This window comes from Pleurodeles waltl, chromosome 2_2 (genome assembly GCF_031143425.1).
Source record: "Pleurodeles waltl isolate 20211129_DDA chromosome 2_2, aPleWal1.hap1.20221129, whole genome shotgun sequence".
Lineage (NCBI taxonomy): Eukaryota > Metazoa > Chordata > Amphibia > Caudata > Salamandridae > Pleurodeles > Pleurodeles waltl.
In genome coordinates, this window is record NC_090439.1 from 846,139,615 (window position 1) to 846,157,676 (window position 18,062).

At 45.1% G+C, this 18,062-nt stretch overlaps 1 protein-coding gene across 1 annotated transcript in view; it reads left to right on the top strand.

The window, feature by feature from the left end:
• The first annotated feature begins 8,672 nt into the window (after positions 1-8,672).
• CIBAR1 (CBY1 interacting BAR domain containing 1) overlaps positions 8,673-18,062 on the top strand; it is a 306,725-nt gene continuing 297,335 nt past the window's right edge. Inside the window, exon 1 of the mRNA XM_069220467.1 lies at positions 8,673-8,808. Coding sequence (XP_069076568.1) covers positions 8,780-8,808 — 29 coding nt within the window. The 5' untranslated portion in view covers positions 8,673-8,779. The remainder of the gene's footprint in view (positions 8,809-18,062) is intronic.

Below are 18,062 nucleotides of genomic sequence, written 5' to 3' on the forward strand. Positions count from 1 at the left end.
ATCCATGTTTTCATGCTTCCATCCAACCATCCTTTCACCATTCAATCCATCCATCCTTTGCCAATCTGTCTACCCACCCATTCCTCAGTTCACTCCTCCATCAATCATTCTATCCTTTCACTCAAATACATTATTCCATCACCCCATGCATACAGCCACTCTTTTTTATCCATCATTTCACCCATCTTTTTTCAATTCACCCACCCATCTAGACTTTCATTCATCTATCCACACATTGATAAAGCCTTTCGTCATTCTGGCCATTCTTTCTCCACCCACCCACGCAAACATTGTTTTACGCTTCCATCCATCAGTCCTTTCACCCTTGCCTTTATCTTTGCATGCCTATTGGCCTTCCTTCTTGTCACAGTTTCTTTCTTCTTTTCAGATGCCCTTCATTACACTCTTCTTACTAGTCCTCTCTCTCTCTCTCTCTCTTTCTCTCTCACAGTCTGCCACATAGCCAGTGTATTGAGGGTCTTAGTGCAGGGTAAAATGGGCCCCAAGCTACGATTTAAATGATAAAATACAGGACAAATCTGAATTCAGTGCCCCCCCCCCCCAAGCCTCTGGGTCTGGGTGCCAATACACCTGCTGCACCTTTGGAAACTATGCCTCTGAACACACTATTCCTCTCTTTCTCTCATCCTTTCACCTTTTGGACCTCTTTTTCTGTGATCCCTGACGTCTGTTACAGCTTTACCTCACTTAGGTTAAGAGCTCCTATCTGCAGAGCTGCAGACAGAACAGACTTGTACATAATTGTGTGTAAACATCACCCCGGCTTAAGCTGTGAAAGCGGGTTATTCACTATGCCACTGCTGTGAATATCAGACCTGCCTGTGGGGGTCCTGGTGCTACAGTAGCAGGGAAAGAGTCTGCAGGGCAGAAATGAGCTGACCTTTCAGAGCCACTTGCAGTGAGAGCCTGACATTTGAATATCACGAAGGTGGTGCTGTTCATAATTGTGGTGCATCATCACAGCTGACTGCAGTACCTGGGTACTAATACAGCAGGAGAGGTGCTGCATGTCAGGATAAAGTTGCACTTGGTCCCTGACCTTTTTGCGGTAGAGCAACTATCTATTGATGTCAGTGCGGAACCATCAGAAGATTTAACAAAAATATTTCAGATCTATTGTTAAGAGCTCATATTACCAATTTTATAGTACCTAAAGAATGGAAATTAAACTTTCTGACATCGCAAAACCTTGGGAAATTTGGAGAAATCTGCACATTAGATGCATCATCATAATCTTAAAACCAAAGACTCTGTTTGAAATTAAAGAGTAGACTGCGGTGTTGCATCAGTCAGGTTCATTCAGAGACAATGTGGCTTTTGTCTCCCACCTATCTATTTAACCTTGAAAATACATGTGATAACTCTGTAAGAGGGATAATCTGGCAAAAGGGACTAGATTGGCCATACCACAAAAGGAAAAATGTAGGTGGGCTGGAAATGTGGGGATGTTTTCAGGAACCATCTTCAACCTGTCCAACCTTGAAAGTAGCCCGTGGGGATATTGAAGAGTTTTTAAGATTTACATATTTGAGGAAAATAAATATTGTTGGATAACGAGTTTAATAATGGATCCAATGTAGTAATATAATATTAACATGAGTGCAGTTGAAACAAGTTTAAAATAATGTACAGAAGTGTTTATTAATATATTTTAGTTACGCAAGATTTTGCTGAAACTCCATTTTAAGTTAACATGGATGCTGTTCTGATGCTGCTCATTTCACTTCTGCTCTTCCCCCTGCAATCTCATTCCCCTGCGCTTCTCCTCTCTCCACATGCTATGCAGAGCAAAGACAAAGTTATATCATACAGTCGTTTCCTTAAACGTGTGTGTATTGTGAATGAACTTTCTGGTGTTCCTAATGCTGCAAAGTGCCTAGGCCCTTCCGGTATAGTACCGTTATTGGGATAGCACTCTTCCACTGGTGTTTAGCTTGTTGTTTAGAAATGTTGCATATTTGTTAAACTTCCTATGACAACGTGTTGCCAAAGATGCTCAAAGCTTTCTTAGACATGCAATAGTGTTAATAGGCCTTAAGTATTGGTGATGTTTAGTCGTAACATAATTATTCTGCAGTTTTCTCTCATTTTCTGTGGGTGAAATGTGTATGTGAATACCTAGATTCTGGGGGTGAGCCACATTTTTGGGATTTTCCTCTGGGGTGTTGTCCATTCTTTTAATGAATTTTCTGTTTACTTCGGATTTAGAATAATTCTGATTTCTGATTATGTACTCTGTATTTGAGCCTTCATTGCATTTAACTGGGCTTGGGAAGGGTTTCTCAAAATCCAGCAATGCTGCACATGCTATGCAGTGTTGCCAGATTGGGCTATTACCACATTATCTCCTGCAAAAGCTTAACATGTTTGGGCTCAGGGTTCCAAGAAGGCCTTGAGCTGAGCCCGAGCCAGGCCCCTGGCGCAAGCCTGGCTCAAGCTTTCAGTGGGTTGCCTCCCTTTAATTTCTATGTGGATATCTCAGTGGGTTCCTGCTGTCACAGAGATTCTTTTCTTGCCTTTGGTCCAGACTTACTAGCACTTTACTCCGGGTTTGTTTACTTTTGTAAAACAAACCTGAAACCAAGGATTTGCGTTGGATAGTTCCCCAAAGTAGCGAAAACTTGCTGAAAGCACTGCTTTATGTTACTTTGCGTCAAGGTAGGTGCAACCACTGAAAATTTTTGGTACATATCTGCATCTACAATAATTTGTAGACATGGATTTTACTCCAAAATCTTATGCTTCCTCAAGGCAGTCATAACAAAGAGATTTTTATCCATTTCTCCCCATTTTTCTTGTTTTGCATGCATGCTGCATTGTGCAGCACACATACAAAGCAGGACAACTGTCAAAGGATAGTTGTGTACCGGAAGGGTCCCTGTGTACAGAACATACATCCTTGCACTATGGCGCAATGGTGTGTGCATTTGGGTGTAGCAGCCTAATCGGTGCCAGCTCAGTGAGAGAAGAAAACAGCGCCATACCTTAGATATACTGATGTTATGCTCTCTTCCGTTAACAGAATTCAGTGCAGCAAATGTAGTAGTGTCATTCTTTCATAAATATGGCTCTTAAAGTTCACAAGTTACAATCCTTCTAATATAGAACAGCGAGCGATAAGCTACGAAGAAGGAGCTGCATGCAAATTGCAATACATAGGTTTAGAATCTGTTTTTTTCTCAAACTTTTGTTACTGATTATAGGGCCAGATAGGAAACCATTTCTAAATCAGCTTTAGGACATGCCCACTTAAAGCCCTGAGTGGGTGATAGTGGCAGAGGAACTGCATGGACTGATTAGATAGCACATTTGAGGGGCAGTATGAGAGGGAGAAGAGCTAATGAAAAAGGGGGAGAGAGTGGGTTGGGACAAGACTTCTGATGACAGTGACGGCAAAATTGAGTGTTGTGATGCTGAGATGTTGGGCTAGGCTATCACTGAACATTTTGCAAAGGGGGTCTCTTTGCTTTCTGCTCTAGTATACTTGAAATGTATTTGGACCTCAAACATACCCATCTACTTATTGCCAAGACTGGGAGCTGTAGTCTAGTCCTTGCTGCAATACAAACCCAACAAAATTAGTCCAGTGTAACTTTAATGCCAGAGTAGATGGTCATGGTGAAGGACTGGAGGGCAGCGGATTGGTCAAAGTAAGTAACTGTTTCTTCTCAGGCCTTCTGACTACATTTTAACTGACTGTGTTTGGACCCTCTCGTCGTACTGCAGCAACCTTCAGCTGTTGGACAGGATGCTTCTCCATCCAGCCCTAAGTTTTCACACTGTTGCTTCAAATTTAAGTGCGCTTTTTTTGCAGAAGTACTGCTTTTTGAATTGTCAACCACAATGTTTACTTTGACACTGTTCTATATTAATGCAAATCCCTTGTAAAAGAGCCTTTTTGGTTCAAGGATCTAAAGTCACATAGATAAAATACAAGCCTTGCCAAATAGATTGTGTTGACATTACTGCAACATAGAGGTGATTTATTTTTACATGAATCATTGTATGGTGTTAATTGTGAAAGATTTGTTTAATAATGTACTTGTAGGAAGCGGGCCTGGTGTGTGGTGGGTACCTATGGTTCTGACACCTTATACCAGGTCCAGGTACCCACTCTTAGTGAAGTGTAGGCAGTGTCTAGAAGCCAGGCTCTCTAGAGGTTGCTGTGAATAAGCAACCAAGTCTTATTTAGGAGACATGAAAAGCTAATGCAATACCACTACAGTCAAACAGTACTTACACATAAGTAAGAAAACACTTGGTTGTATAAAAATAAAGGTACTTTATTTTTCATACACAGTATCAGAAAATACCAGAGAGGCAACCATCCAATAGGAGGTAAGTAAATACACTATATATATATATATATATATATATATACACATATATATATATATATATACATATATATACATATATATATATATACATATATATACACACACTAATACATTTTAAGAGGCATAAAAAGGTCAGAAAACAGTGTAAATAGCAATAAGCAACCCATATACTAAGAAAGTGGAACGTGAACACAGAGCCCCCACCTAGGTAAGTAAGTCATATAGAGGGGAGCTGGGAGTACTAGGAAACCACAAAGTATGCAGTACCCCCCAGCGACCAGGAATGCAGGAGTAAAACACTGGATTTACCCAAAACCACCCCAAAGGATGAAAAGAAGACACTCAGAACAGACTGCAAGAAACCAGCAATGGATTACCAAAGAGGGAGACCTGTGGAGAGAGGGGACCAAGTCCAGAAGTCTCTGTGGAGTCCAGAATGAGTAAGAGGTACTACTTACCCAGAGGTACTTATTGGAGTTAGTCGACAAAGAAGGAAAACAGGTCAGCACTGCAGCCCAGAAGCCAGAGAAGAGTTCCTGATGAGTGCAAAAGGTGTCCCATGCTGGAAGTGAAGGATTTCCCCCAATAAGCCTTGGCAAGGGCAAACTTGTGATTGGAGGGAAAGAGGTGCTGCCGGGGACCAGCAAGGTCCAGGAAGACGCTAACCAAGAGGGAGAGTCACAGGGGACCCTCTGCGTTGCATTGCAGAAGGCCCACAGGAGCAGAGCAGCACCCACAGGTGTCCCACAGGACAGGGACACAGAAGTCACTAAAGCAGCCCACGCAGCACCACAGAAGTTGCACCCACGTCACCGGAGGACCACGCAGAGGCCCACGAGTTGAATGAAGGAATGCTGGGAGCTGGAGCTACAAGTTGCATGAAGTTTCCCTTGGAGGTGAAGCAAACAAGCCTTGGCAGCTGCAAAGGACATGGTGCACGTGGGTACTGTCGTGCACGGTGTGGAAAGGACTTACCACCACCAAAATGCAACAGCTGGCAGAGAGGACCAAAAGGACCACTCCGGACCACCACCCGTGATGTAGGATCCACGCCACTCAGGATTAGGGGAGACCCATGCAGCTGGTCGTCTTTGCAGCCAGGCACCTGCGGATGCAGGGGAGTGATGCCTTCACCCCAGGGGAAATTCCTTTTTCTTATTGTGCAGGCTCAAGAGTTGCAGTCTTCTGAGGATGCACGGCCGGGGAAATGTTGCAAAGCTGGCAGGAGTCAGAGAAACAAAGTTACAGAAGGGTCTTCTGCCAAGTTAGCAGAGATGTTGGTTCCTGGAGGGTCTTGACGCAGTTCCAGTAGCCAGAAGTCGAAGTGGAGGTTGCAGAGGAGTCCTGCTGGAATCCTGCAAACCGAATCTGAGGACTCACCCCAGAGGAAGACCATATATAGCCCAAAGAGGGGGCTTGGTCACCTAACCAGGTAACTACCTATCAGAGAGTAAATCTGACATCACCTGTCCGGCCTGGCCACTCAGATGCTCCCAGAGTTCCCTGCCAACCTTGAAATCAAAATGGCAGAACCCAGGGACCATCAGGAGGAGCTCACTTGCAGAAGGCCAGAGGAGCTCACTACCCCTGTGGTAGTGATGGACAGGGGAGTGGTCACTCCCCTTTCCATTGTCCAGTTTCGTGCCAGAGCAGGGAATGGGGCTCCCTGAACCAGTGTGGACTGGTTTAAACATGGAGGGCACCAAATGTGCCCTTCAAAACAAAACCAGTGGCTGGGAGAGGCTACCCCTCCCAAGCCAGTCACACCTATTTTCAAAGGGAGAGGGTGTTACCTCCCTCTCCCAAAGGAAATCCTTTGTTCTGCATTCCTGGGCTTGATCTACTCAAGCAGCAGGAGGGCAGAAACCTGTCTGAGGGGTGGCCACAGGTGGGCTGCCCGGAAACCCTGTAAGACTGGTGGTAGCAGTGCTGGGGGTCCTCTAATGAGCCCCCAGAGTGCACAGAATCATACTTCCAATACTTGCAACAGTATTGGGGTATGATTCTGACATGTTTGATACCAAATTTGCCCGGGTTCGGAGTTACCATTATGTAGCTGGACATAGGTAGTGACCTGTGTCCAGTACACGCACAAAATGTGTCCCTGCACTCAGGAAGTCCCTTAAAATGGGGCTGGAGTTTGTGAGGGCACCTCTGCTAGCGCAGGGGTGCCCTCACGCACAGGTACCTGCACCCTGCCCTCTGGGCTGAGAGTGCCTACCCTATGGGTGACTTACAGTGACCTGGTACTGTGATCTGTAGTGAAAACGGGTGCGTGCACCCTGTTCACGCAAACTGCAACGGCAGACCTGCAAAGCCCTTTGCATGGCTCCCTATGGGTGGCAGAATAACTGCTGCAGCCCATAGGGATCCCCTGGAACCCCAATGCCCTGGGTACCTAGATACCATACACTAGGGACTTACATGGGGGACCAGTATGCCAATTGTGGGAATAAAAAGTTACCAACAACCAAATTTAGAGGTGAGAGCATAATCACTGGGGTCCTGGTTAGCAGGATCCTAGTGAACACAGTCAAACATACTGACAAACAGGCTAAAAGTGGGGGAAAACAAGCTAGAAAGAGGCTACTTTCCTACAGTACTGTTTTTTAGAGGTGTACTGGTGGAAGGGATTTGACAGTCTCACTCTCAGACTTAATTAAAGTGCAGAGCTTTAAGTGGGCCCGGTCCTGCCCGTGCTCAGCACCAGCAGTTTATAAAAGCACCTGCTGAGACGGTTCCCTATTGAACTCTCCATTATTGCCCTCACCCTCAAGATGAAAAAAAAATCTTAACTCGGAGAAGTACCACTCTTCAATGGCTTTTATGTAACTTCAAAGCGACTTGTTATAGTTACTTCAGGCTTATGATTTCAAAATTAAAGTATTCTTAATATTATATACAACAAAGCCATTTGGTGTATTTTTTTATCTTTTGCAACTAACAACCATTGACAAAGCCAATGGTCCTAGCTTCTTCTAGGTGTAATGTCAGATGTATTATATATATGGATGCCATGACAGAAAGAAGCAGCAAAATACCATCTGGCTAGGACACTATGCTAAGCACAGATGTTTAGCTCATCTTTTGTTTAACCCACACCCTTAATTTTAAAGGCCACGCCCCTGTTTAAGACTCCCCCTACATTTTTCCATCCCATTTAAAGCCCTGTTAAAGTGGATTATAATCCGGAATTGTAGCATGTATTAATGAACGACAAATTTTGGTTTAGATTGTTGGTGATGGACATACCAGTTAGAAGGTCACAATAGGACTGACTTACAGCACGAGTCATTGATAGAATTTGGACAGGATTGCAGAACTACTTATGTGCCTGCCCAAAGAACTTCCTCCATCTATATGCTTACTGCATAGACATTAAAATAGTGTTTAAATGGTTCCATTTTATTATATGTTCTCATTATTTGAGAGTTGCAATTTGGGGCTCGGGCTGGGACTTGGAATAGCTTTGGTCTTGTGACGGATCTCGAAATGTGGCAACTCTAGTGCTAGGCGTTCACATTCAAGTCTATACAAGCACGGAACACATTCCACTAAGAGGTGCGCCCATGTGACACGCTTGAAACTCGCAAACGGACGTGTGATTTGCCGTTTTGTACAGGAAATGTAACACAAAAAATACCTAATCGACGAGTCCTGAGGAGATGGCCGAAAATGTATTTTTTCGCAGTTGCCTAACCATTAAAACAGTGCGATTAGTATATGGTCCTCCGAGCCCAAGCATGCAGAACAGCAAGGCATCTGCATAGATGAAGTAGGTCACAGAACGTGCTCTCATTAAGTAAAACGGAGATAAAAAAAGGGTAGAAAGGCATCCAAGATGGATCGTGTGTAGTGCAGGTCAAATAAATCTATTATTTTAGAAATAACGGGTGCATGCACCGATTTTTCTCAGACCTTACAAAAGGCTTGAAGCTTAGATTTTTTCAATCAGTATCAACAATGAGTAAACCACTATTAACATAATAGAATGTAGTGAGCACTACTAATGTAGAGAGCACTAAACACGCTGTATCCATATATTCGGGCAGGCGATTGGTGCCCAGATATTTAGAGTCATATGTACGAACACATTTTCCCATTGACATAGAACGGGAAAACCCCTTTGCTCCATCTGGCCCTAGCCTCTTAAAGATGGTCGCAATTTCAAAAACAAGGTAAATAGGCACTGCTAGTCTCGCCCTTCTTTTGTTTCTACTTTAACTTGCGCTGTACTTTACGAAGTGTGACAACGAAACTACAGGATCTGACGCCAACGTCAGACGCCCAGCGGAATCTATGGCAACACGGTCGCCAAAGAGACGATTGGTGGCAGGAGGCAGAAGTGGGTGGGGTCTCTGGACCTCTGTCCATCCCAAGATCTCTCACCGTTATACTGGGGTGCGGGAGGCGCCAGCATGAACCTCACTCCTGAGTCCAGGACCAGGTAATCAGCCCCTGTACGGAAGAGGTGGGGTCGTACCCTATTTCCTGTCACCTGAGATTTTTCATAAAGGGAATGTAACGTGTTCCCCAGTGGGTGCTGGACCTAATGAGTTTACGCTAGTATTTTTTTTTGTCTTCGGGCATAAGTAGAGATTCGTGATTGAAAAATACGATACAATGTAGCCATATAAGTGGTGCAGTTTAACCGTAGATACTTTCCATGTTACTTTGTAGCTTCCTTTGTTCTGTTGGTACTTGTGTTAGCTTTTAAATGTGCTGGTAGCAGAGCATTTGTCACATGCAGCGTGTGCTGCTGTGAAGTGATCCTAACATGCAATGGAGTAGCGTGGGAACTGTATTTTTTTTAATGTTGTGCACATACCTGAAGATGTTAGAGCGTTTTTCATTAGACGAGATATAGTACCTCAGAATGATAAATGCTTCCAGTATTATATTTTGTGTGAGAAAAGTAAACGACGACAAAGCCTATACTAAGTAATAATGCAATATAAAAAGGGGGGGGGGGGGGAATAATCATTAGGTTCCCGGCTGTCTGTATTTATCTCGGACTGTGCTAAATTTTCCTGCCTTGTCCGCGATTTAAAGAGCAGTAAATGCTGCCCAGTCTTCTGCGCGTGTGCAGAAAACTGACGCGAGAGAGAATACGAATGAGCGACAAGCCTACCTGCTCCTCTTTCCCACGTTGCTTCCACATAGGGCAAATGAGCAGGGCATGGTCGGTGGTCTTCACAGAGGTGCGCACTCCTCAGTCCCTCTGAAGAAATGCACGCAGACAGCATATTAATACCTGAAACAGAGAAAGTTCCCCTTAAAAAGTACACCTGACAGAGGTTTCTTTATGTTTTTTAATTCAAGATTTTTTGGGGGGGTATTATGCAAAAACCAACAACAGTGTGAGCATCCGCCCATAATTAGTACATTCCCAAATAACGTGGAATATCAAGGCACGGATATGCAATGTATAACAAATTATATTCAGACTACTGAAAATATTTGCAAGTGTCATTTTAACAGGCGTATCTTGTTGTTCCTATGTCCGACTGTAACTCTATATAAGTTAAATTTATGGTTGATATGACAGGACAACAGGGAGTAAGTTCACATTCTGTGCTCAGAGAGGAAGTCTATTAAGAGAGAATTAACGGCAGGTAGAAACAAGCTTTTGCAGTACAGTAGGTTTTGCATTTTCTTGAGTTAGAGCTATTCAATCAATTTGTAAAGCGCGCTACATTCCCGTGAGGGTTTCAAGGCGGTGGGGGTGGGGGGTGCTGCTACTGCTCGAAGAGCCAAGTCTTGAGGAGTTTTCTGAAGGAGAGAAGGTCCTGGGTCTGTCGTAGATCCGATGGGAGGGTGTTCCAGGTCTTGGCGGCGAGGTACGAGAATGATCTGCCGGCGGAGGATTTGCGGGGGATAGAGGCGAGGGCGAGGTTGGCGGAGCAGAGTTGCCGGGTGGGGGTATAGAAGCTGAGTCTGTTGTTCAGGTATGTTGGTCCGGTGTTGTGGAGTGCCTTGTGTGCATGGATGAGGAGCTTGAAGGTGATCCTCTTGTTGACGGGGAGCCAGTGAAGGTCTCTTAGGTGGGGGGTGATGTGGCAGTGGCAAGGGATGTTGAGGATGAGTTGGCATTGTAAATGCATAGCTGGCCTTTTCTTGGCATATAAATTGGTCAACTCTGCAGCAAAATTTGGTCCTCTCTGCCGCAAAATTCTAGTGGCCTTGCATATAACAAAAGCACTTCTATTTACTGTCTTCCTCTATCTGCAGCACAAAATTAAATTATTGCCATTATTATATATTTTATATTATTATTTTGGGGTCCCCTCCCCACTCTAGAGTGGGGACCCAGAGATGACCTAGACAGAAAGATCACATTGTGCGGTGAGTTATGGGCAAAAATACATGAAACTAGAATAGCGGAAAGTAATGCAGTGTAAACATGTAGCCCTTATAGGGTGTAGTGCCTTGCACATTTTGAGGTCTAGCAGGCCTACCGCAATACTATTACAAAGAAAACCCTTAAAATACAAACTACGCCTAGCTGTAAAACACAGTTCCAGCCATGAGATAGCTTTTAAAGACATTGAAGGGTGGGAGAGATTACTAATTTGGGGTCTCCCACAACCTAGTGTGTGCACCCAGAGATGACCTAGACAGAAAGAACGCTTCGTGCTGAATGTTTTGATGGTGGTCCTATTGTCCTAGGACCACCGCAGGCTGAGTTATGGGCACAGATGTTTTGAAGAAGAAATGCCCTGCAAAGCATTATGGGGCGAGTTTCCCTGAGTGCAGCAAATATTGGAATATCTTGACTGTAATGCCCAGAACGGTCCATAGAGGACACCATAATAAAAATAGCATTTGTAAGAAACATGGTCATGTAATCATATAGTATATACGTAATCATATAGTCAGCCCCTATAGGGCCTAACGATATGAAAACAGATTGTCAGAAAATAATGCAATATAATTATATATACAGGGAGTCGTGTCTTACACAGTTTGATGCCTAGTGCAATACTAATACAAATAAGACCCTTAAAATACAAACTACGCCTAGCAGTAAAATAAAAGTTCCAGGCATGTGAGAGCTTTAAAAGACACTGAAGGGTGAGAGAGATTACTAATTTTGGGTATCCCCCAACCTAGTGTAGGGACCCAGAGATGACCTAGACAGAAACAGTGCATTGTGCTGAACGTTTTGATAGTGGTCCTACTGTCCTAGGACCACAGCAGACTAAGTCATGGGCACAAATGTTTTGAAAAAGAAATCCTGCAAAGCATTATGTGGTGAGTTTCCTTGAGTACAGTGAATATTGTATTATTGGCTCTCCTGCTGTGCCGGAAAAGCCGCATTGAGGATTTCTGTGTTTTTATTTTATTTTATTTTTTACTGTTGTTACTGCAATTGCTAAATTTGTGGTAGTCATGTAAAGCTCTCCTTAGATCGAGTTTGCGCTATATGAAACATCACTGTTATGTAAAACGCACCTCCGGTCAAGTTTGCGCTATATGAAACTTCACTTACTCATGTAAAACGCTTCTCTGCTTTATGAACATTAGTCCTTAAGGCAGGACAAACGTAAAACATTGCCCTACAAAATCAAGGGAATTTTGAAATGCAATCTTAGGTACAAATGAAAGTAATGGGTGTAGTTAAAGCCCACAGAATAGATTACAGCAGGTCGAAAAGAGATGCACTTGCACACTGCTATGCTCGACCTAAAAAGGAGAATAAAAATGGAAAGAACGAACAAAGGAATACAAAGATTAAAAAATCGTGCTTCATATAATAATCCAAAGGTTTATGGCATTCAAATACATTCAATGATGTATAAAGCATAAACATTGGCGATCTGTACCTCTATCATAGAGTTATAACTGTTGGAGTCGCTAGTCTAATGTGTAGTGATTAATGGTCATGGCATTTTAATTTTGCAGGATTCTTTGGAATCCAACAGAGTCCACCTGTGCAGAAGAAGAAATTTGGTCTAGGCTAAATGATGTTGATTTATTTATTTGTATACCCATAATCACTATATTATGGTTTATTGTAACCAGTTCAATTGTGAGTGAAAACAGAGCTGGTGACAAAGGGCACCCATGCCTGTTTCCCTGTGTTGGAAATGGCCCTTTCTGCAGGGTTATGCCCACACTTTTTGCCTTTCTCCTATTTTTCTAACACTCTTTTTGTTGGCATCAGGACTCTGGGCACTTTACCACTGCTACTCAGTGCTAACATGCATATGATCTTTTCCCTACAATGTGGTATGATTAGTTTACAGCTTAATTTACCTGTAAGTCCCCTGTAAGGTGGTATACCATATGCCCAGACGTGGGTCCCATGCTTAAATTGCCACCGGATTCAAGCTAGCCTAGCTGATGAAGGGTGATACCTTGAAACTGGTCCAGGATGCTTGTTTCTGGTCCAGGGATGACCTGGCCTGGCAGTTCGGGCTGGACTGTTCCCGAGGGGAACAGGGTCAAGACTGATTTGCATATGGCTGGGTCCAAACTGGAATGGTACGGCAAGCAAAAAAACTGATGGATTAAACCCAGATCTGTGACTGGGGGCTGAATGTTTGATTTGCTCTGCGTTCCACCATCATCTGTTGTTTTTGCATTTGTCACCCCAAGTGGGAAGGGTATGTCCAGACGTGTGGTCCCATGCTTGCTATGCCACTAGATTCAAGCGAACCTGGCTGATGAAGGGTGATATCCTGAAACAGGTCCCAGGATGCTTGTTTCTGGTCCAGGGAGGACCTGGCCTGGCAGTTCGGGCCATGGGGAACAGGTTCAGGACTGATTTGCATATGGCTGGGTCCATACTGGAATGACATGGCATGCAAAAAAAATAATGGATTAAACCCAGATCTGTGACGGGGGGATGCTTGATTTGCTCTGCATTCCATCCATCATCTGTTGTTTTTGCACTTTTAGAAAGTGGGTAGTTCTCTGTGCTTATAACTCTTTGTTTTGAGCCTGACTCCAATCCACATCTGGGGCTGAGTGACAGCTACACTTTGTGCATACTTTCTAGACAGCCACAACAGAGGAGGGGCTAGCTGACTGGGAAGGCATCTGTATACTGATAAGACTTCCTGGGCTGAGATAGGAGGCATGGTGCTCTTACATTTCTCTAGGCTGTGTCCCTGCTTTACACAATAGGCTGGTTTACCCCCTACTGATTTCTGGAGCCAGGACTGGGTTGAAAGGGGTTGTGTTCCACTTGAAAGAGTCCCCCTGAACAAAGGCAATATGAAGTATAATTACAGGGACTCTGACCCCATGATTTGTAGAGCACTTTTGGAACTGGGACTGAACCTCTGTTAGGACTGCTGAGATGCACAAAGGACTCACCTGGACTTCTCTTCTGTTGCTGCTCTGCTACCTTCTACTGCTGGGTGGCCTATAGGACCCACTGGATTGCTTTTCTGCTTGTTGCCCTACTGCCAGCTGCGCCCTGACTTTGTTCCTGCTGGCACTGTGGAGTTGCCATGAGAAACAGCCATCCCTGATATCTGTTGTACCTCGATGAGCTGACTTCCGCCCTCTTTATGTGTTCAATGTTCTCCCAGGGGCCCAGCACAGGGTGGGTGTTGGTTCCTGTCCAGGCCTCTGCCATCATAGTGCTGCATAGCACTGCATATCTTCCCTACATGTGTGAGGCTAGCGCATGATGAACGTTTTTATACTGTCCCTTCATCCTCGAGATCAGCACATGATGAGCAGTTTCACTACTCTTGTCCTTTGTGTCCATATACCAGAATAGCCCTGTGTGCCCAGACATGCAGAAGCCGCCACCATGCAGAGGAGCTGAACTGGAGGGGACGCGGGGACTTCCTCCACCCTACAGGTACTGTGGGACTGGCGGGAAGGCACCGCTTTTCTTCCTGCCTCCCTTCACAGACACCCCAGCTTGTGGTAAAAAAAGCAAAGTGCGCTGTTCCCTGTCACTGCACTACATGTCCGTGGGCTGGGGGGTCTGAATCCGGAAACAGGGAAGACTGAGCAAGGGCACCCCACGCGGCCACCAAGTTGTGCTTCCCCACTCCTTCCTTGAAGGCATACCCCGGGGGCACTGTGGTTTGGTTCACCAACACAGGGAAACCTCTGAAGAGGACCCCGAGAGCGGTGCAGGCCATTCTTAGCTGCCTTACCGGTTGTGGACTCAAGCAGAGTTTTGTGTGTAAAACTACTTTGAGCGCACATGCGTTGTACCCTAAAGGTACATGGCAGTATTTGGGGATAGCGTTTGTACTCTGCCTACATTGTATTTTTGGTAACAACTTGCTCTTTTGCATACCCAGACCTGCATTCACTGAGAGGCTTTGTAACGGCATGAATCACATAGATTCCCTAACGCAGTACCACTTGTATGATCTATCGCATTGCCCCTAAACAAGATTACTGTATCTGCGGTAATGTGATGATTTATGGGCCTTTTTGTTAATTATCTGTTGCAGTTTATGCCCTAGAATTTATGAATGAATGTTGGTGTTACCTTGCAGTGTCTAGGACCACGAATGCCATCTGCACAGTTGTATTAGTTGCACATCAGTTATGATTATTCCTTAGGATGGGCTTTACTTATGGGATATGTCGTTTGACATTTGCATTACCAGGATAACACGTACATGCCAGTGATCATGTTATGCACAGTACTTATGATTTATGTTGCTTTGGTCATATCTAATAAGTACAATATATAAATTAATTTTCATATAATCGTGTGACGTCTCTATTGTAGTGTATTTATTGTGTCACTGGTGTGAGTGTGTTGTGCAAATGCTTTACACATGACCTCTGGGGATAAGCCTGACTGCTGTGTGCCAAGCTACCAGGGAGTGAGCACAGGTTAATTCAGATAACGTGCCAGAATGTTGCCTGCTTTGTTACCTTCACATAACTCAATAGAGTTGTGTTTAGCTATCCACTGTCCTGCCCTTGTACCTAACATATTATTATATTCATATTTTTTGTTTTACTAACACCTCCTCCAGTTTGTTGCCTTTTTTTAATCAAAATCATAGCCCTACTTTTTAATGTTTTTTTTTCTACAGATTGTAATTTGTCAATCACTATTTTATTAATTTGTGCTTGTATATTACTGAATGCCCCTCTAGACCTTGCTTTAAATGAAGCCCACAGCAACAAAGTCTCAATTGTTTAAATAGTTTACAATGTGACAGAGCTTTTGAAATATCTGGGGTTTAGACACCAGATGTTATCTTCCTTTTTAGTTACCTTCCAATCCAAGGATAATGTAACAACTTTATGGTCCGAGCCCGTCATGGCTTCAGTAGTTGATTTGATCATCAGTTGGAGAAGGTTATTTGAAATTGGTGAGTAGTTCATTCTAGAATGAGTTTGATGAGAATAGGAGAAGTATGTACAATCTTTTTTGTCAGGGTGTTGTAATTTCCAAACATCTGCGTGAGTATTTATCACAAATTTTTTAAAGTATTTTATGTGATGGTGTCGGACGTGTTTTCACTTTGGATAAGCAATATAAAGTTAAATGTAATAACTTGGAGGAGGAGCAAGTGGAGGCGCTTGCGGTGCCTCTTGATCTTGAGGAAAAAAAGTCCAATATTGGTGAGCTTGCATCCGGTAAAACTCCGGGGCCGGATGGTTTGCCTGTTGACTTTTACAAGGCCTTTGCACCCCAGCTGGTGCCCCGGTTGCTTCATATGTATGAAGAGGCCATCCAGAGGGGTTGCTTGTCAGCCTCTCAGAGGGAGGCATTGCTAGTGTCTCTTCCTAAGCCCGGGAGGGACCCAACGGAACTGGGATCGTATTGGCCCCTAGCTATGCTGAACACAGACTACAAAATTCTGGCTAAGGTGTTGGCGTGCGTCTTGCCCCAAGGGTGCCGGACCTAGTCCACCCTGACCAGAACAGGTTTGTGCCAGCCAGGGACACCTCACATAATATTAGACAGCTGTTTCGCTTCATGCAGTATGCGAGACGGGACTGGCCGAGGGCGGGCTGCCTCATCCTGGATTTGGAGAAGGCATTCCACTCTCTGGAGTGGCCTTACCTGTTCAGAGTGTTGCAGCGGTTTGGTGTAGGACCCTCCTTTGCCCGGCTGGTTAAGCAGTTGTATACTCGGCCGCAGGTTCGGGTGAAGCTCAGGGGCGTGATATCGGAGCCGATCAATGTGTGCAGGGGCATGAGACAGGGCTGCCCTCTCTCACCGTTGCTGTTTTCTCTCGCCATGGAGCCCTTGGCGGTGGCTCTGCGTGGAGAGGGTACCGACTGGGACATCGCTCTAGAGGACAGTATGCACATAGTATCGTTGTATGCTGATGACCTCCTCCTGTACTTCCGTGATATCACGCAGATCCCCCCAAGGTTGGGGGCACTGTTACAGCTCTTCGCAATGATATCCGGTCTCAAAATCAATTGGTCCAAATCGAGTTTCTTCCCCTTTGAATCCGGGACTCATATTGGCTGGGAGTCCTGTTCCGTGGCAGCCATGTATGATTCGATATCTGGGTATTCGTGTTTACCATTGCGAGAAGGATCTGATCAATGGCAACCTCACAAGAGCGGTGTCTTTGATTAAGTCTCAGATGTCCTTTTGGAGGCCGCTGCTGCTGTCGGTAGCTGGTAGAATAGCACTTTTAAAGATGGTGATCTTGCCCCGCTTATTGTACCTTTTTTCAAACCTACCGTACTATGTCCCTCCCTGCTTCTTTAGAACTCTGGAGTCAGAATTGCGGGACTTTATCTGGAATGGAGGCAATTGCAGGGTTGCCCTGAAGAAGCTGTATTTGCCGTCTGAAAGGGGTGGGCTAGCGGTCCCTAATCTAGAGCACTACTACTTGGCCGCCCAGCTTCAGTGGGTGTCTAGGTGGTTGGCGGGCGTCCAGCTCACCGATACGGCGTCTGAGCATGGCTCCTGGTCAGCACAGCAGATTCTGCACTTATTTCACCCGCTTACGCGTGCGCCGGCCCAGCAACAGGTGTTCCTCAGGGTGGCATACAGATGCTTTCATAGATCCCTTCGACTCACCGGGCGGTGGTCCCGTTTGCACCAGCCTTAGCGCTGTTGGGTACGCCACGAGGTCCCAGGATTACATCGGACTTGGAGCTGCGTGCGTGGCACGAAGTGGAGCTGTGCACATCGGGTGATCTCTATGAGGATGGCCAACTGCTGTTGTTTACTGGGCTTCAGGAGCTGGGGCTGCCATCTGGGCAGTTCCTGCTATACAATTACTTGCTGAGAGCCCTGAGATCCAAATGGGGAGATGTGTCGGTGGCTCTCCCTACGCATTTGCTGATTTAATACTTACATGTGATGGGTCGGGTCGGCGCCTGATTAGCTGGTTTGCAGACGCGCTGTGGGCGCATGCTGTCCTGGAGAGTGATGCACTGCGTTTTGCTTGGGAGGAAGATACGGGCAGTCCAATTTCGGAAGCGCAGTGGAGGTTGGCCCTTTCTGGCCACCGTAACATACTCCGTAACTCCAGATTTCGCTTAATTCAGTTCTACATTGTCCACAGAGCTTGTCTCACTGCGGCCAGAGTGAATAAATATTCTGCTCGTCAGGACGCCGCTTGTCCCCGTTGTCGTGCTGTGGGTGCGGATTTGTTACACATGTTGTGGTCTTGCCCTTCTTTGTGCTCCTACTGGAGAGTAGTGGTCACCTGTCTGTCAGAATGCACAGCTTGGTGGGTTCCATTTACTTTGAAAGCGTGTATTCTGGGGTTGTTTCCCAGAGGCAAGAGG